This window comes from Myodes glareolus, chromosome 17, assembly GCF_982192425.1.
Source record: "Myodes glareolus chromosome 17, mMyoGla1.1, whole genome shotgun sequence".
In the NCBI taxonomy this organism is placed as follows: domain Eukaryota; kingdom Metazoa; phylum Chordata; class Mammalia; order Rodentia; family Cricetidae; genus Myodes; species Myodes glareolus.
Genome location: NC_142042.1, coordinates 42,252,923 through 42,273,395, shown reverse-complemented (window position 1 = coordinate 42,273,395; position 20,473 = coordinate 42,252,923). Strand labels below are relative to the sequence as shown.

Here is a 20,473-nt window from a genome sequence, read left to right as displayed (position 1 = left end):
CTTTCAATGATGATATGTCTGACTCCCTCCAAGTTCAGATTTGTAGAAAGTCTTAACTGTGTTTACCTACCCAGAGCTTTCAAATCACAAAGCCACCTTGACTACACATATTGATGAAGGGACAATAATGGCAGGCACTATAGCTGGAGCCAAGACACGAAACAAGCTCAGCAGAGTTCCTGCTATTTATGCGAATTTGATAAATGCAGTTACAAATGTAATTCCCTTTTTCATTTTGATGTTCGGGGTTGTTTACTAGCATCCACTTTTGGTTCCTACTAAACACACATTTCAAATCTCCATGAGGGAGATAAGCTTTATGGAACAACTTGTAACAACTTTGCAGAAAATTGCACACTCAGAAGATCCAATTTTGTTCTCTTACGCTTGCCCTGAAACGGTCCCCTTTCTGATCACCAGGCAATTTCTCACGCTCTTTGAGATTTCTCTTCCTAAACAATCTTTTTTTTCGGATATGCTTTTGGCAATAGTTTAACACTGGAGTCTGCCCTAGTGAGTTAGATGAATTAGAAAAATTTGAAATTAGAGCTCAATGAAAATGTGGCAGAGATTAAATCTTTACCTGAGAGCCAGTGTCTCCCAGATGAGAGCTTTGTTCTGTCCTGTTATTCAAAGATAAATCCACTCAGAGAAGAGCTGCTGCTTTTAATATCTTCTGTGTTTACCTGAGAGAATGGTGGTAGTTGAACTGCAGTGCTTTCCCAAATAATTCTAATTATTTTCAAAACAAAAAATGTAAATCTAGCATGAGATATAATATTGTTATTAAACTTTGGTCGTGCCAAAAAGATACATTTCTTTGAACATATTCTCAGCTTAGAATTACACTACTACTTGGCATGCAACCACACATTCTAATTCTGTCTTTTCATTTCTTTGCTTTGTGAACTTACTTAAGGTGACTGATTGTCCCTTGGTACTTTGTTACTTATTGATCTTTTAGTTACATTAGTAGTCACATTCCATAGGGGTTGCATGTGCAGATTTCATAGAACAATGCCCAGCAGGATTAAATTGGAAGGCTTTAACGGAAAGCTTTTTCAATGAGCTTGTTTCCTGTAGCTTCTAGAATAATATCCTTAGATACAGAGCATCCTAAAAAGATGAATATTTGGCATGTCCAAAGTTACAATTTCAAACACTTTAAGAAGATAAATCTTTTTGTTTGGTTGGTGTTTTAGTTGTGTTTGTTTGTTTGTTTGTTTGTTTCTTCAAGACAGGGGTACTCTGTAGCTTTGTAGCCTGTCCTAGAACTAGCTTTTATAGACCAGGCTGGGCTCCTACACAGCGAGATCTGCCTGCCTTTGTCTCCCAAGTGCTGGAATCAAAGGCACTGCCCACCTAGAAGATAAATCTTTATATTGACCATTTTCTTTAAATTTTGTGACCCTTGATACTTTATCTCACATAAATAAAATTAAATTAAATTAAAAAGATACCTATGTCCTTTCTTTATCCAGGTTGTACTAAAGAAACAACTTAAAGTTTTCCTTGGCATGCCTATATAAAAAAATAAAACTTGATTTATAGCTTATCACCCTATGGTAAGTGTGTTAATGCAACAGAATATTTTACTCTCACCAGTTCCAAAGGGTTGGAGGCTCCCTGACAGCTCAAGCTACTCATGAGGAAACTGTGCCTGGAGAGGTTTAGCAGTGGGAGCACAGAATATCAATGGTTTTGAGTGTGCCACTTTGTTAAGGAAGGGACTTAATTCAGATAAATGTCCTCATCTCCCAGATGAAGAACCTAAGACCCAGAGCAAGAGAATGGCAACCAAGGATCTCTTTGTTACACCATTCTGCCTTCTATTTCTTCTACCTTAATTTGGATTTATATTTTCCTCACTCTTTCAATTCTGTATACAAAGTCATAATAATATTTTAAGAGCACAGAATATGTTTCTCCCTCACACACCCATGTTATTGTCCTTTGAAGTAGCAACAGAAGCTGCCAGAGGAGGATTCCCTGGGCTTATAGAGCAGCAGACAAAGGCAAAGAAGCAAAGACAGAAATCCCCTCCCTAAAGATCCACACTAATGTTTTCCATCTAAATTCATTCTTTCCTTACTAAGTGATTTTGAAACAATACTGAAATTTTAAGACAGGAAGAGCAATGGGTGACCTTCTAGATGCAAAATATTTCCTTTTACTGGTATCAGGGCATGGCTTTCCAAGAGCAAAGTGTGGCCTCTGGTTTTCAAAAGCAAATATGAATAAGACTGAGATAATTAAACACAGTTCTATTTCCAACTCATTTTTCTATTTCTCTTCACTATTATAGCTTGTACATTTAAGATATACATGATATTGTGGGAGATATATAGATTATAACATGTTTTTGTTTGTTTGCTTGCTTGTTTTTAAATAATTGACCATTTCAATGACCCACAGTTTCTTCCATTTTCACTATGGTAGAGGAAACTTGAAAGGTCAAAGGCCTTAGAGTAGATTGTTGTTACGCTTAGTTATGTCTTTGGTTTCAGAGTACAGCCTCAACAAGTTCATAAGTTCTAGGGTAGGGGTATGAGGATTAGAAATGTTCAACAGTTTACTGCCATACCACCCTGAAAGCTCCCTGTCTCGTCTGATCTCAAAGCAAAGCGGGATCAAGCCTGGTTAGTACTTGGATGGGAGAAATGTTCAGCAGAATAGACAGAGTTACAAAAGAAATAAAGAGGCATAGGTTAGTATCAGGAAAGAAACTCAGTGAGAACTGAATATTGAATCTACCCACGTTTATTTTTCGTACACTTTTATACCCCAATACAAAAGGGGTGGAAGAAAACAAAAAACTGCTTTAACACGACACAAAGAACAACCAGAGCAGTTCCTTACTTGAGACATCAAGCCATTATTTTCTGAGTAAAATATTTTGATATTTTGGTTAGGATATGGAGCAAATATAACCTTCCCAAGTATCCTGTAAGCAGTCACTTCCTATGTCAAACCTCCTATTTTAAAATGAAGGAGCAGGAATAGGCTTGAATGTTCTGACCTTTGATCAGGATAGAGTGGCTCCACCTCTATGGTCCCTCTTAATGTCCAAGACACCAAGTAACCACATCCTAGGTCAAGATTTAGTCTCAACTATTGTGAACAACCTTGAAAGAGTGAAAATAAGTTCAAACTCTCTCATCTTTAGTCAAGGTGGAAAAAGGCTAACACCTGCGTGCCTCCAAACTATGAAAAACTTGAGGTTTATCAGCAGAAAATAGAACAAGAGTTGGGACTAGTACTTTTTGAATTGAAACATAATTGCTTGCCTTCTAAATCTCTAACCTGGAAGAAAAAAAATAGCGTTTGCAACTAATGTTTGATTCTTTAACCATCATAAACACACAAAACACACATCATTTATTACAAAACACATGCAAAGTACAATATTTAAATATTTTCTATTGGTTTGGTTTTGTAAAAATAGGCTTTACTGTCAATTTATTCTAAAATGATCTCATTTTAAAACAAAATGCTAAGGTACTAAACTATTTTTACAGTTAGTAATATTTTATTCAGATTGAACTATATGCCTGACACTTTCCTGTACACTGGGGATTCCCCAAGAATATGGAGAATGTGATGGTATCTCTGCCCTCAAGGAGCCTGATTTATAGAGGAGAAAACAGAAAATAATTAATCAGAAGAAATACATAGTACTTAACTAGTGTCTACAGAGAGAGAAAAATATAGGAAAAGATTGAAACAAGCAAGCGAACAGGAGGAATAAGAGGATAGTATGGCCATAAAGAGTTGATTTTTGTACAGAAAACAAAAAGCAAGTGAGACAGGAATAGGAAGAATGCGTCCCAGCAGAGAAAAAGAAAGGAAAAGACCACGAGGTAGAAGATGACCTTGCAAGAAACGAAATGTCAGCAAACAGATGTAAGAGATATTTTATACACAACTTTCCAGTTCAAACCATTTACTGTAACTCCAACAGAAATCTATTGGGATTTTAGCAGATAATACCATCCAAATTACAAGTTAACAGGACTATTTTGATTAATAAATTATAAGTGAATGGAGTGGCTTTAGATCAAGGTTGATCTTGTAATAACCCCAATGAAAGACCATGTGATTTTAAGGAAAGTGGTAGCTGTGTAAAAGGTCCAGCTCTAGATATGCTTGGAAGATAGAAACTAGGTTGTCAATAAAACTGTCAAGAAATATATGGGGAAATAGTTACAGTTGAAAATGGAAAAAAATTAATTGAAGTCTTCTTCAGCAATCTCTTGCACACTTCTAGCATATTCTGGTCACTCTCCTGTCCTCATCCTCTCTTTTCAACATTCCACATTCGCCGACCACCTATTCTCCCCCATCAAGTCTTCATTTTCCTTGGTGTATGCTACTGCTTTGATACTCACTATGTTTAACCAGGAGTGTGCGCAGGTACAAGAGTGGGGAACTATCTACTGAAGGATGAATAATTCCTCGCTTGTTACACAACTGTGGAAGATGAGTTCACAGACATGCCAGCTACCTGAAAAGGGAAAGGTTACAGAAATGGATGCATAAGTATAGCATTGTTGTTTATTTGGGAAAGTATTTTTGTTGTTATTCTTGTTCTTTTAGTTTTGATTGCTCAGGTTTGGGGAGCCATATGAAGGGCTTGTTTATAACGTGCTCAATTAAAGATGCCTATTAAACACTGAAAGTGGAGATGTCAAGTAGATAATTGGAAATGCAAGTTTGAATTGATAGGAGAGGTCTTTGAGGAAGAAATGAATTTGGGAGTCATTAGCATATAGATGAGGAAGAATCAACAAAGGCAATAAAAAGAGAGGTCAGGAAGTTGGAGGAAAACTAGGTGAATTGTATTCTGTAAGTCAAGTGAAGAAATCATTCCAAGGAGAGGAAGGTAATATTGATGAAAGTCAAGGAAGTTGAAGTCTGAGAATTGACTGCTAGACTTAGCAATGTGGGATCAGAGCCTTGAAATGGGTAGTATTCATGCTATATTGTATTGGTGCAATAAGAGGAAAATGTAAACAATATATCTGGCTAGGAAGACAGAAATTGAAGATGATGAATGGAATTAATTACCTTCAGAAGATTCACTAATAAAGATAAGAGAGAAAAAAATTACTGGAGAAAAACTAGGTTCAAGAATTTGTTAAAATGTTCATGAAGTAGCACAGTGGTAGAGCACTTGTCTAGTTTAAATAGGCTGTCAGTTTGTTTACCCTGCAGTGGAGAAGTTCATATATAAATTAAGTGTTGCAAAATGATCCTTGTCTGTATCTAGGAATGAGCCATTAAGAAAGAAAAAGTTACTAATATTGGAGAAAGAGGAAAGAATTAAAATAGTTTCCTTTGAGATCTTGGTCCAAACACTGGACCAAGACTGGACTATCAACACTGTCCAGAAACTTGTGAGAAATAAAAATTATTTTGCTCCTGCTACAGCTGGTGCGGGAGAATTATCTGTATTCTGTCAATCATATTTTAATAAAACGCTGATTGGCCAGGCAGGCAGTATAGGCGGGAAAGCCAGACAGGAAGTAAGGGTGGAGCAAAGAGACTGGAAGTATTCTGGAAACAGAAGCTTCCTCAGCCACTCCTGCGCAGATCACCGAAGAGGCAACATGTTACTTGCCCAGCTGAGAAAGGTACGGAGCCATGTGCTAACATAGATAATGATAATGGATTAATGTAAGTTACAAGGACTAATAAGGAACCTGACCTGATGAACCAATCAGTTTATAACCTTATGGAGTCCTGTGTGTGATTTTCTTTGGGCTTGCCGGTTGTGGGGTACCGGGACGGAAACCCCAACAAGCCAGCCCGTCATGTTACAGATGGCGCCCAACGTTATGGAGTCCTGTGTGTGATTTTCTTTGGGCTTGCCGGCTGTGGGGTACCCGGCAGGACGGAAACCTCAACAAGCCGGTCCTCATACTACATACAGCTATGTCAGAATCTGCTCTTGGTAGCAAGGAATCTGGACCTTAGCAAGTGGCTGAGAAATTATGACCATAAACTGAAAGGTATTGAATGACTTCATGAAATTGGGAAGGTCAGTTTAATGTAGGGGCACAGGAATGTGTCTTTGACACAGGAGAATTTGTAGACTAAGAAGTGGAGAAAGATGCTGCCAATGAGCAGTGATGGTCATGCAACTCTACAGAATTATTTTGTAACTGGTACAGATTTTCAGCATTGGAAGAATCACATTCAGTCCTTCTCTTCTACATGGTGCTCAGATATTAGGAACTTGATGGCGCTCAGGAAAGTTGTATTGTTTTCTTCACCAACAGTGACTGAAATGTATGGCTGCGTGTCCGAAAAGCTCAACTCAGGTAGTCTGCGAAGTTGTATAACCGTGATTCTTTAAACAGCATTGTCCGTTCAGCTGCTCTCAGCCAGTCCCAATGTTATCATTCCACACAAAGCTCAAGCGTATGTATTGCATGCATAACATGTTACAAACACTGCCGAATGTCTTCTTTATTCTAGTCTTTTGAATTGCCATTCCACACAGCCCTTCTCCATTTTACAGAGCAGAATATGTAGATTCAGAGGATTAATGTCACCTCACCAGCAAGTGCCTTTTAGTACTGCAGTAAAGAAAGGGATGCTTCTAGGCTTGATGCCTATAGCCCTTTGCATCTTCAGTCTTCTATTTGATGCTTCTTCTTTTCATATTCCAATTTAACTTGCTTATTCCTTATCATTTCTCGAGTCCATTCTAGTTTGGTTCTTATTTTTTAGCCAACCAACATGTACTTTTAGCATCTGCTTAGGCTATATTTCCCAGAAACACACACATAGACTCATGCAAGCATGCATGCACGCATGCACGTGCATATACATACACATGTGCATACACACACACGCACACAATGGTCCCCAAATTAGGGAATATATTCTGAGAATTAAAGCAACACTAAACTTTTACACTACAAATCAAAGGGAAAACTTCCAGTGATAAAGCATGCCAGTGTTATATGATATTGGCTATAAATCTTTCCCTTAAAATAGATTTACTTATTAATTATTTATTATATAGTTCTTTCATCAAACATTCTCTGAAATAATAAGACAGGCTACCATTTGGAAAACTAATGAATAAACATAATAGTCAATAGATTTCAGCATTCCATGCACCATAATTTTTGGTTCTAGATTTAATGTTATTGATTTGCTATGAGATGATAAAGAGAAAATAAATTTGTAGTTAGGTTGTATTTTCTGTGAGGTGGTTGCGCTGGAAATTATACTTCCTATTTATCCAAAATAGAAGATATTGTGTTTGCTAACTTTTAATGGCGTGCATAGGTAATAAATTTAATGGTTATCTTTAATTAAAGTCAAAATAAAACCCCAAGTAGTTTTAAGACTGTGATTCACCAACTATTACATGTTTTAAGTCTGCAATCTTCACACAATATACAGGTTTATGACCTTAATAATTAACTCTTTCCTGAAATTCAGATGTGGACTCATTGCCGTCCTGTAACTGTCTGTAGCACAGGAGACTCACATTGGGTGTGGGACAAGGAATTCTATCTGGTGCCAAAAGCCTATTTTGATCCTATTTGATCCTGTCTCTATTTCTCATCCTGACGAATCATGACCATCTTCCCACTCAAACCTAGGATTGCTGGTGGACAATTTTCCTTCACACCTCTCATCTGTTGCATTACTAAGGGCTGCCACACCTCCAGTAAAATCCTTATCGCTGCCACTGAGAGTTTCTTCTTCGGGTATCTCACCATCTCTTTCCTAAGTGGTGGGACTATCACTCTAAGGGACTTTTCCTTGTCTCCAGTTCTGACTGTTCTCTGTGCAGCTCCTGCATGTCCACCCTGAATCCTAAACATGCCAGTTGTATTTCACCGAATGAAACTAATGGCATCACAGTGTTGTCTGAAACCATAGCATTGCACACCAGATAAAATTTAAACATATTTGGGTGATCCTGAAGTCTTGGATCTGACCACAGTTCCTGTTTCTTGATGCAGTTCTGCCTGTATATTCATTATCACTCACACTGTGCTGTGAAAATTCTAAAACCAGGGGATTTCTTCTCTTAAACACAAGTTGCTAACTTCTACACAGAAAAAACCTCCCCAAAACCCTAGCCTCCATTTGGAAACTAGAACTAACTTTTAAAATGGAAATAACTTTAATAGGTAATAAGAGTACTGCGAACTATTTAGGTCTTTTTAAATTGAAGCTATTTTAATTTCTTACAATTAATAACCATTATAATTTGAGCTTCTCTACTTCACTGTGGCAATTAAACCTCTTGTAATAACAACATAGTTCAGCTTTTATGCTGTTCATAAACATGACTGAATCATACACTTGGACTATTGTTGTTTCTCAGTATGCAGGTTCACTTATTTGCATTTCTGGGAAATTGAAAGGAGCATTCCATTTGTGTTCCTTTTGTTATTTTTCCCTTTCTTTGTAATGCACAAATAAGAGCCCATTCTTCTGCGATATTCAATCCTATATTCTTCTAAAGATGTTATTATTTTGTTGACTGATAGTTCATTAATGAGTACAATTACCATCTGCCACATTACTTCTTAAATTATCCCATAATTGCTTGTGTATTAATTTTCAATTGTGGATATTAAGCTTTGCTAAAATTACCCTCTCCTTTATTAAAACTGGTTGAGTTCCAGGTGTATTTTCAAAACATTTAGATTTCTAGAGCTACTTTGTATTCTTACATTGTAAGACAGTAGCACTAATGTAAAATGTCACACTGCTTCCCTTGACTGCTATTTCTTGCTACTTTGTACATAGACTGATGTGCTTAATCCTTATTGATCTCTCAGATGGCATGGTTTTTGAAGGACAAAAAGAAAGAGTGTTTGATTTTCTGGGTATGATTTTTAAAACATAAAGACAAAAAGAAATCATTTGGATATATTTTAAAGAGAAAGGAATATTAACTAGACTCCAACCTAATAGATTCAAGGAACATTTCAGGGCTCTTAGCATCCACCCCACTTTAAAGTTCCTTGAGGGTAAAGCAGACACAGGCTTTAAATAAGTATTTATTTCAACTTTATTAAACATTGTGTTTGTCCTGATAATACTGTTGAAATACATATACACACACAGAGAGAGACACAGACACAGACACACACACACACACACACACACACACACACAAACACACATTTGGCTAAAAATCTTATATACAACAAAGAGAATTAGCCTAAGGAATAACAATGACGTTTTTCTTTTCTCTGACTCAATTCTTTCCATTTTATTTTAATTCCTCCATATTTTCTCTAATGTACTTTTTCATTTTTATTTTAAAATGCACAAATAGATTAAACAGTATGCAGTGGTCTCTAATTAGTTCCACCCAGAGATTGAGACGTAACCTGTTTATCATATCTACAGAAAGAATAGAACAAAATTCCATATACTATTTGAATTTCAGAGCTGGAGAGGGCCTCAGCCTGAAAAGATGCATTTTATAGGAAAACACTAAAATGAAGGAAGTTTATATCACCAGTCTAACTCGCTGCCGACAAGGAGGGACAACAACCAGATGCTCACAATTCCTGCACCCATTTTTAATAGATCACACATTCTTGCCGGTCACGGTTTTTAGAACTGTTCCGTGCTACTTCACCAAGTGAAAATAGAGCTAATGAGGTCTGAAGTAGGACTGAGAAGCTCCAAAAGAGAATGGAAAGCATGTGCTCTCGAAGGCATGCTTCTTTCCCTTGAAGACCGGCTCTTCTGTCTGTTGGGGTGTGAGGGTATAAATTGCCTAGAGGCGACATTCACACTGGCAGTAGCTGCTAATCTTTGACTGTGGTTTTAAAGTGAGGCCACTCATTTTGGGTTGCTGTTTGAACAAGTGATCTCCTGTTCGCTCTGCATGATCATCTTGGAAATTACTCAGACTGTTTTCATGCCCCTAGGAAGGCACTCTGGTCTTGCCCAGAGAAATCTGTATAAATTAAGTTTGTCGTTTGAAATGTGCACTTTGACAGAACCCCATTTGGAGGCTTTCAACTTTGCTATGAATGATAAAGAAAAACTGATTATACACAAAACCCAGAGGAGACAACTCTGTTCACAGAAACAGTGCAGTGGGACTGGAAAAGCTCTCCTTCTCCTGGCCTCCAACCTCTCTCTGCTCTGAGCATTAGGAAGCAAACCCTAGCAAGAATATTTTATCTTGCAAAGTGTCCTAGAAAGGTGGAAAAGGAAGGCAAAGCACTTGCCATGAGGGTGGGGGAAGGAGATTTCCAGATCTGCCTGGTGATTAGAGCTGGGCTGTTGATCTCTTTTCATGCTGTAGATGTGGCTGGCTGCAGTCACGCCTCCCGCTGCCAGCCGGGCTCCGGGCTCCTAATCAGTCACTATGAAAACTCATTAGCTCCACAGCAATGAGTGCTCCACTGCTGAAGCTTGGCGCTGTGCTCAGCACCATGGCAATGATCTCAAACTGGATGTCCCAAACTCTCCCATCCCTGGTAGGACTGAACACCACGAAGCTGTCGGCTCCAGAGACCTTAGTAAGTCACTCTCTTGGGTTTGTCCGTCTTGGGACGTGGGGTGTATTAAAATAGTGGGCGTTGTAAATTTCAAAGACTGGGAGTCTGCTGCTCTCTTTATTGGTGGACTTCAAAGGTAGAATATCTGTGTGATAACTTTACTCATGGATATTTATGAAGACTTAAAAGCTACACCAAGAAACGAGGGAAAGGGGCTTGCTAGGGAATTAGCTATAAAAAAAGAAGGCTGGTCTTATTAAATTCTTAAGAATTTTATGTTTTAACCAAATTAACGAGATCTGAAAGGATTCCTTAACATGCTTTGTTTCTCACTATTTTATTTCGCGTGCTGTTTGAAACCTTTATGATTTTTCCTACAGAATAAACTATAGAGAATATTCTTCTTAATCTGTTTTTACCACAACAGACTCTTCTTTTGGAATGCAATACCTATGGCAAGTTGTAATTAATTCAGGCCGAGAAATCAACACCTTTTAAGCATAAATGAATTATAAATCGTCCTCAGCAATTTAACGCTGGCCAAAAACATATTTAAAACAACTAAAGACTGTGAACCACAGAAAACAAACCCAATAAAAACTTCTTCCTCCTGTGTTATTTAGTATTCTATACAGAATTTTCCTGGCATAAATCCATCTTATATAGTCTTCATCTATATAAAATTAATAAGTCTTAATCCTTACCATATTTTAGTAAAGCCTTCTCTGGTATTTTGAAATTAGGTGTGTTTAACCACAGCCTTAAATATGTTAAGACAAATATAAATTAGTAGTTTTACAAATGAAAATGTAAATTTTTCAATAAAAGACATATTCTAAAAATTGTCCTGCTATCAAAAAAAGTATTCAGAGAAATGTAATATTTGAAGTATCTATCTTGTACATCATTGTAGTGGAACATGCCAAAGAGAGAAGCCCTCCACAATAAGTGTTGTTTGTAGCTTCTAATAATAACTTATCAATCAATGAACAATTAACTGTGTACTCTGACTGAATTACATAATTTGCCAGTTTCTCCCAGTATGGAAAACACCAGCAAAGTCCATGGGATTCAGATATGACCTGCCTTCCCCATCTTACTTCTCCAGAGTCCTTCACGGCACCTCAGCTCCTATGTGTGGAGTCTCTCCATAACCTGCATTGCAAGGCCTAGCAGCAGAGTTGTCAAGATTTACAGCCACACAGACAACATATGTAGTTAATGCAATTTATACAACAAAATTTTTAGTTATTTAATAATTACTGAGCCAACTGTTTCCAAGGTCCAAGATTTTCTATTTTAATAGACACAGTTGTCTAATTAGCACCCTTAGAAAGATGATTCTAAACAAACAGTGAGTTATATATGAAATTTGGCATATTAACTATGGGGTATATACTCTTTTGCATATATAGGCACCATATGTTTTCTACTGTTATTAAATGAAGAGAACCAAATTTCCAAGAGTTGTATTTTTCTCCTTAAGAATTTTAAATATGCTCTTAAGTTTAAAGTGAATGATGACTGGTTGAGAATTTGTCAATCAAATATGAAGTATTGTTGTAAATGTGGATACATCCCAGTATATCAGTTCTTTGGTTGTTCCTCCGTGACAAACAAAAGCAAATAGGAAAGGGTACAGAATTCTAAATGTTTCATATGGCTCATCTTCACATATCAGTAAATGGTATTCTAGCATTTTCTGAAATAAAAAAATATTAGATTATAAAAACTATTTCATCTTCTTTGATTCTTTAGTGAAAGCTGGTGTCTATTATTTAATTCTTCAAGCTGATTGTTCATACCTTAGAATCTCCAAGGTAGAGAGTGAGGGAATCAGTTCATCTTTAGAGAAATAAAAAATGTTGATGCAGGGAGGTTATAGGAGACCTTTGCAACTGCCTGGCTGGGCTGTGTTCACGATATCATTTATTTATTTATTCACTCATTTATTTACATTGCAAATTAAATCTTAGACAATATGTGAAGAATATTTTTTTTTCAACTAAAACTGGAAAGGAAATGAAATGTGTGAAAGAGGTTGTAGTTCAAATCTCTGGCAGGAGGAAACACTTGCTGGGCTTCTACCATCTGCTTGCTTCCCACACAATCAAACCTTTGCCCCAGTGAAGACCCTCCACAGAAATCTAGAGCTCTGGGTTTTAATCTGAGTTCTGAATGAGATAATCAAACATCTACACTCTACAATGGGACAGCTGACTCAAAATATGTACAAAACCAATTGGATTTCTATAGTAACCATATAGAACCAAACCATAAGACCACACTTCTGCCCAGTGTAACGTGTCTCCAGGATCTCACCTGCTAGTCCTTAGCCTTCGTGGCTTCAAGTGTCTATAGAGTTCACACTGCCTTGCTCAAACTGTTTCTCATATTCCCGGACTTTTCTCTATCTCCTTCCTACACACCTACATCCTCGCAATTTAAAATATGTTTACTCATCTCCTTGACCTCATAGAGTAAGAAAAAAAGCTAAGTAAACCAATTTTATATCTATCATTCTTAAAGTTGTTGCAATAAAGAAGAAAGGAAACTCCTAAATGCCATTATAGGCATTGAGGAAGAGGTCAAGGGATTTTCTAACTAAGAGGTTCCCCACCCCAATCCCTTTCAAATAATTCCATAAGAGATAACTACTTCTGTTTTCACACAGCTTCCTCTCAAGACGATTCAATAGATGAAGAAGATACATTTCTTCAGTACAGTACAGACAGCTAAATGTTGTGGGTCAGCTGCCTTCATCAGTTTTACTCTTCTATGTTCTACCTCTATGTTAATCAATATGAATGAGATGAACCTGCAACTTTGTAGAAATTACACACATACACATGCACACACACACATACATAAGCCTTAACTATGTTTCGTGTTTGCAAGTCATTGTAACAGGAGAAACAAAACAAAATGCAGAGTTATGCAAATATTATCACAGTTTCTCTTTAAAAAAAAGACAATGGTTTCAAATGACTGGAAAATGAAGCAAGGAAGTAGTAGTTTGAAATGTTAGGAGACAATTATATGGGCTTAAGCAGGTGCCTACAGAGTAGGAAGTGTGTGATTGTTTTAAGAGTTAAGGGAGGTTTCAAGTTCACAGGACGCTGTCTACCAGGACTAATTAAATATAACCAATTAAATACAGCTCTTTAAGTCATGAAGTCCCTCTTATTTTTCTTTAAATAGTGCTAGCACTCTTAATTTTCTTGCTTGAGTTTTTTTTTTCTTCACACTGGAGTGGATCCTTGGCCTTTGGAGAAGCTGGGTAAGTCTGCCTCAGGTCTCTGAAGGTTCAGGCCCCCTCTGGCACTTCTCTCTGATGGAAAGTCACTTCCCCTGGCGGCTGAGCTTCTGAAATAAAAATCCCTCTCCTTGTGGAAACTTTACCAAGAATAACCTGGAAAAGAGCAATTTAAAAAAGCAGAGAGTGCCTAGCAGATACTGTTCTCAAACGGCCAGCCCTACTGCTGTGGTAGGAAGAGGCCTTGAAGGGACCTATGGGCATAAGCCGTTTGTTATGCTACATTCTCAGACATATATTTGGCCTCACCTCGTAGGCAACTACTCTGATACATTGTCAATTTAAAGTTCTGGAATACTATGGAACACAGTGCCGGTAATCCTCCAAGAACCTTACCCTAAAATAACAAATGTGGTTTTATATTTGGAATGATAAGGTCTAGTTTTATCAGCTATTGTTGATTAGGGGGTGTTTGGGGTTTGTTCATTTTGTGGTGGTAAGGAAGGAGCCCAGAGCCATGTACATGTTACTATCCCTATCCGTCACACTACCTTTTTTATCTGACTTTTCAAGCTCCCAAAATCTTACATCTGTTCTGTGATAGGACAAATAAAAAAAATTAATGGGAGATGATTGAAAGCTCAAAATAGCAGATCTTGAGAATAACATAAAATATGATAATTGTCTTTTCATAGAAGCATCATCCAAAGGATGGGAGTGGATTTATTCTTATTTGAGTATCAGAAGCAAGTAAGACAAATGGGAACATTTCCAGAGAGAAAAAATTTCAAGTCCTAAGCTCCAGTTTCCCACAGTGGGAGGAGGGCTGCACATCAAACCCTGAGTCCTTATCATGCAGAGGACAAACAGAAGCACAAAGATATCCGCATGAAATTTCACTGAATAAAAAGGAAGTGATGAAATAAAACTTCTAAGGACCTTTCCAACTCTCAACAAATCAGGATTTACAAGCAACATAGACAGAGTCGACAGTTGACCACCCTAAAACGGTTATTTTTGCTGTTTCTATCACTGGTTTTATTTTCATGGATAAAGGTTTTTTTTCCCACCTTAAAGCCTGGAGGTTTCCTTGAATGAAGAATATTTACTTATTTCAGTCCCAAAGATTCTTGTAATACCAAGAAATCTGCCACTGAGTGACATCTTTATTAGCACCAATCACAGCATAGCTTCAAGCGTGATCTCTCAACCTCTCTTTAATTCTTACCCTCACATTTTCCCTTTCTTTTCAACCAAAACCATTAATATGTTCCTCCCCACTTTACTATCTGGAACCAGAAGCATCCCTAGATAGGACTTTTGTGGGGGTTTCGTCACTCGAATAGAATCATTTTGAAATCTCGGTTTTGATGAAGGGATGTTTTTCTACTTTACATCTTTATAGGAGCTGACTCCTACTACGTAGCTAGGGTTCCTGAATAGGGGATCCTCGAGGTCAAAGATAAGTCAGAAGAAACAGAAAACAGAATAGAATCAGGAGGTCTGTCTGGTCATGCAGAAGCAGCCAAACAGCCCCGAGCTTACTTTAGAGTTTGCTTATATATAAAAGCAGAACAAAGCACAGCACAGACGATCAGTCAGTATCTAACCTCAAGACCATTCCTGTTCTTGACTGAGCAGCCTCCTCTCCAACATGTACTTGCTGCCCAGAAGCAGCCTAGCTTTCTGCCCTGATGTTTCTGAGGTTTGTCGTCAGCAGTGTGCTGTCTGCTAAATAGAGTGTTCTTTTCTCACGGGCTAAATCAGAAGTTTCTCACAGCCCTCAAGGTTATAAAAAAAAAAGCAGAGCAGGCATGATTGAACTCAAATAGCATCTTTAAGTCAGAAATTACTCCAGATGGAAACTGAGTCACACGTGGGCTCCACACATCTCCCATGTCAGATTCCCCTTTTTATATTTTGATCCTTCATTTCTTTCTTCATTGGTCTAAAGAAATTTTTGTGAAATACCTACAAACTGAACATGAGTAGCAAAATCTAATAATATTCAACCTGCCAATTACTTCTATTCAAAGGTGTAGAATCCTTTCCTTGGCCTTCTATGTTGCCTGGGCCCTGGAAATGACTGCAGTCCCTTTTGTGGGAGTAGTGTATTTGCCCTTACCTTACTGCTTCTCTGGGGTCACGGTGGTCACATCTCCATAAGAAGTAATGCCCCAGCCTGCTGAGAATCAGCTGCTGGGGGATATGTTTCCTCTACAGTCCTGCATTTGACTGTCAGTTCAGGAGCATAGATGGTCTCTCTGTAGAGTAAGAACGTAGAGAACTCTGGCTTGAAAGTTGCAGAAAATGTACACATTCATACTAAATGGTGACTTGGAAAAAAATGCTCTACGTTCTTTACTTTGTGGCTTCCATATAATCTAAAACACTGGCTGTTTCTAGGAGCAATTGATTTCAAAGAAATGAATGCAATTACAAGAGAAGGTATTCTATAAGGAAACCCTACTGAAATGCAATGTATTTTGATCTTCTTTTCCTGCTTCTCAGGATACATCTTTCCTGACACAAATCTCCATGGTTCAGGACAATTCTCAGGTGGTATCTTTATGTTTATAAAGCATAGATCTGCAATAAAACTACAATCAAAGAACTCAGACCACATACAACTGTTAAATGATTGTTTTAATTCTCTTATTTAGTGCATCCTTAAATATTCATGAGTGTTGTAATATTAAAAACTGCTAAATAGTTCATTTAGTTCTTCTAATTAACACAAAGAGTTCAAAGAGAGCTATATCAGTAAGGCTGCTCTGTGTGGGTGCTGTGGGCCATTCATGATCAACTGTATTCACTTTCTGGGTCCAACCACTGTGCTCCACCATAGTACAAATAGATGCTGCCTTGAGGTAGCAGCATCTTGTATTAAGGGAAACTGAAATAATTGAGAGTTCAATATGGTGCTTAAGCTTCATGCTCTGTGATCAGATAGTACAAGCTCATGCCCTAATTTTAATGATTATTCCCAGTGTGTCTATGGAAAAGCTCCTTTTGGTTCTGAGGTTGCTCAGAGTGGTATCACCTAGACTTCAAAAATATCAAGATATTAAGGGACAATAAATTATGCAGTTCTCTCCCAGAGAAGCTAGAGATCCACAAATGCTTGATCTTCCTGGTACATGAGTTTTTACTGACATTTGAATAATTGTTATTATAAGTCAGAATTGGAGCAGACCTTTTGTTCTGGGTATCCAAAAATATCTAAATATTTCCTTCCACCTGAGATCACAGTTGGTTTTATTTTGGTTGTCTATTCAATGCTTGTTGGGAACCCTAAAAGAGAGTGAGTGTTAGAAATACTTACAAAGTGTTTCTCTTTGTCACTGTCCCAAATACAGGGGTTTGCATCAAAATCTATAAAAGTCCTAGGCACTTTGGTTTTCTTAACACAAAGGTGAAATTTTTATACTTTAGATCATTCAAAGTACGGCAGTCCAGAAGGGCATGGCTCTTCAGTAATTCTTAGAAAAAGACAATTGAAGGTATAAATATGACTTGTGTCTTTATTGTTGTTAAGCAGGAAGAAGTTCCAAGAAACACTAAATGAAAATCAAACTCTGCTCACCCTTCCCATTTATGTCAACACAGAGAATGACCACCACACGACCCTGTGTGACAAGCTGCACTGTAGATAAAGATGCAGCCAATGCCATCAGTATAAATGCTGACAGCCTTAATAATCACTGTTTGCACTGCTGTTAAAATATTTTAATATGATAATTGGATGGCCCTGCTCCTTTGTCCAGAAGCTGAGCTTATTCTAGAGCCATGCTTTAATTTTCTGGCATATTTCAGAATTGTGCTCAATGTTACAAGAAGCTCAAAGGGCCTATGTCCAGAGAAATTAACCCCAAGCCATTGTTCAGCTTAAGTCTTCAATTAAATGATAAAACTACTTCACTAAGTCATTTCTATTTTCATCCTATGGACAATTTTTTAATTTTTCTTTTACAACTAAAACTGATAACCTACTTCTGGTTAATATCTTACTTAATTTAAGCAATATATTTTTCTAAGAGCATCTTTTTTTCTTTGACTGGATTTCAGGAAGAAGAACTAGAAAAGATTAGTAGTATATAAAAAGAGAGGTCGTATTAAGAAGTCAGTCTTCTCAGGAATAAAAAACAGTGTAGGAATTATCTTTTTAAAAAATCAGTTAACTATGAAGAGACTAAAGGACAGGTCTGTTGGCATATTCTTTTCATTAAAACGTAAGGACAAGGCTTATGATATCTTTATGGGCTTTCTGAGTTTATAGTTTATGCTTCTCCCAATATAGGTTCACAAGGCACCCTGTGTATTGGCTTTTTGTATGAGATGACATGGTCTATGGCAGGAATTGTTAGGACATTAGACTTGGAATCTACGCCCCATTCTGTGAAAAGAATAACGTGGAAGCACTTCCTGCTCCTTTGTTGATTCTTTTATGGTTGTGTCATTAAGTCAGTGGAGGTGAACTGCTGGAATCCACGAAGGCATCATCGTTCTTCAGATAAGAAAATAAATACTCAAAGAAAAGCTCAATGAAAAAAGAAACATAAATGCTCTGAGCAACAGGACAATGAATGTCTGGAAATTGCACCGAGCCATTCTAAAAGCTTCTCTTCTACAACAGAATAAAATTACGGTAGAAAATTGAAACATCCAATATTGTTAACAGAGACATCTCCAGGTTATGCAGCTTCAAGTGTAGTCATGGAAAGAGTCTTCCACTAGCATAGAATGAAGAGATGTATCTTCTGTGTATATTATTTGAAAATCGACTGATGTTTGTCTGGAAAAAAAAGACAATAGTGAGGAAAAACTAAGGATGTCATTATTTGCACTTGATTGTGTGTGTGTGTGTGTGTGTGTGTGTGTGTGTGTGTGCGAAAGATAGGAAAATTTCAAATTTTTATACAGAATAAGCCAACTGTTGTGTGAATGGCAATACTTTATGATGCAGTTCAATGTCTGATGAATATATGAACATATCAGGCAAACAGAAACCAACTTTGCTATAGTTTGGAGAGTTCAGGAGGTAAATTGCCAATGAAAACAGGAAGCAGATTGTAACAGAACTGGGATGCTGCTTTTTAAGCCAGGAGTCCAGTGATTAAGAATGTAAAATGTAGGGTTTTTAGAAGATAATTTGGGGCTTTATTTCCAAATATCAGACATCAGATAATTATCAGGAAAGTATTACTATCAATTACATCCTTCTTGTGAAGAAAAAGTAGCATGCCTAATGTAGAAAGACCCGTCAGGTGTGAGGAAGTGGAAGGCAGCAGTGCCTAAACATGGGAGTTCAAACCAGAAACTACACAAAGTATGAAAAGTGATATGAGATCTACAGACAGTAAATAGTGAAGAATTTGAGGCCACAAAAGTCGTTAGTGACACTTGTAAGAAGGTGAATGAAGTTGCTACCAATATAAATCGCTTATCTTCTTTTCTCTTCCAACTTCAAAGAAACAAAGGTTAGGGAAGTAGCTGAGTAGGCAAATCAATTGCTATACGGTCATGATGACCTGAATTTGATCTTCAGCACTAACATAGAAAACAACTACTAGAGAAGCTGAGATTAACAGATCACTGAGGTGGGCTGGCCAGCCAGCTTTGAGGCATTCCAGACTGGTGAAAGAACCTGTCTCAAACACAAGGTGTAGAGATCTTGAGGATGCCAGAGGCTGTTAGAACTACATACACACATACACATACACTCATAAAACAGCAGCCGCAGCAACAACAAAATTGAACCAGAAAGAAAATCTCTTTTAAAAATAATAATAAAAGTTTTCCTTATGATACTTCAAGTCTGTCTTCGCCTTACCTATAGTGAAAGTCTGTTTTGTGTTTGCTATTGGTTTTCCCTAGACTCAGATTAGCCCCAAAGAAGGGTGGCAAGTGTACAGCTCAGCGCAGGACCCTGATGGGCGATGCATTTGTACAGTGGTGGCTCCAGAACAAAATCTCTGTTCCCGAGATGCCAAAAGCAGGCAGCTCCGCCAGCTGCTGGAAAAGGTACGTGACTTGTGTCCCCTGCGTATATTTTCATTAAAATCTTTCATTCTTAAGAAGGAACTCTGGTTGATGAGTATCATGTAGTTGCACTGGTTTTAGCTCTCTTTTAACACGGATCTTTCTTGTTCTTTCAAAGGGGTGTCTCAAGTTTCTGGCTGAATCTTTCCATATCTGTGGTTTCCTTACCTTTCATAATCGTTATTTTCTTAAGACAGATTCTCTACAAGACATCTTAATATCCAGTCAGCTTCTTTGTTCCAGGGTACAGGAAACAGGGAGTGTTCTTCCGACGCTCACAATTCATCCTCGGCTCTAAGACCCATACAAATCTCTTTGAGCTCATACATTAGACTGTTATTAACCATCTTGCTAGGAAGTTAAAATAATGGCATGAAAAATGCAAGCTATCTGGACAGATAATGAATAATTCCAAGTGTTTATCTTCATTTTCTAAACCATTCCTTTGAACATTAAGCTCTTCAGTTCCACTCAATGGCATTCTCTCCATAATTTACTTAAACTGGATCCATAACAATCAAATGCAGAATGCCCTTGATTTGTTTCCTTTTACAGACGAGAGTCAGCTCATGAAAGGTTGTTTATGTGTACGTAGGAGGGGGAAAGCCAATGAATGCTTCTTTCAACCATCTCCATTCAGACTTGCACCGTGCAGGGTTCTTGAATACAGGAG

General features: G+C 37.6%; 1 protein-coding gene across 3 annotated transcripts in view; it reads left to right on the top strand.

Moving 5' to 3' along the window:
• Olfm3 (olfactomedin 3) overlaps window positions 1-20,473 on the top strand; it is a 204,453-nt gene that overhangs the window by 150,626 nt on the left and 33,354 nt on the right. The window contains exons 1-2 of one of the 3 annotated variants that reach the window (XM_048456968.3): window positions 10,370-10,523; window positions 19,636-19,782. The exons of 1 other annotated variant lie outside the window; for it this stretch is intronic. In XM_048456968.3, the coding sequence (XP_048312925.1) occupies window positions 10,395-10,523; window positions 19,636-19,782 (276 nt within the window). In that variant the 5' untranslated portion in view covers window positions 10,370-10,394. Of the gene's footprint in view, window positions 1-10,369; window positions 10,524-19,635; window positions 19,783-20,473 lie in introns of those variants that run through there. One more of the 3 variants, XM_048456967.3, reaches the window with a different exon arrangement.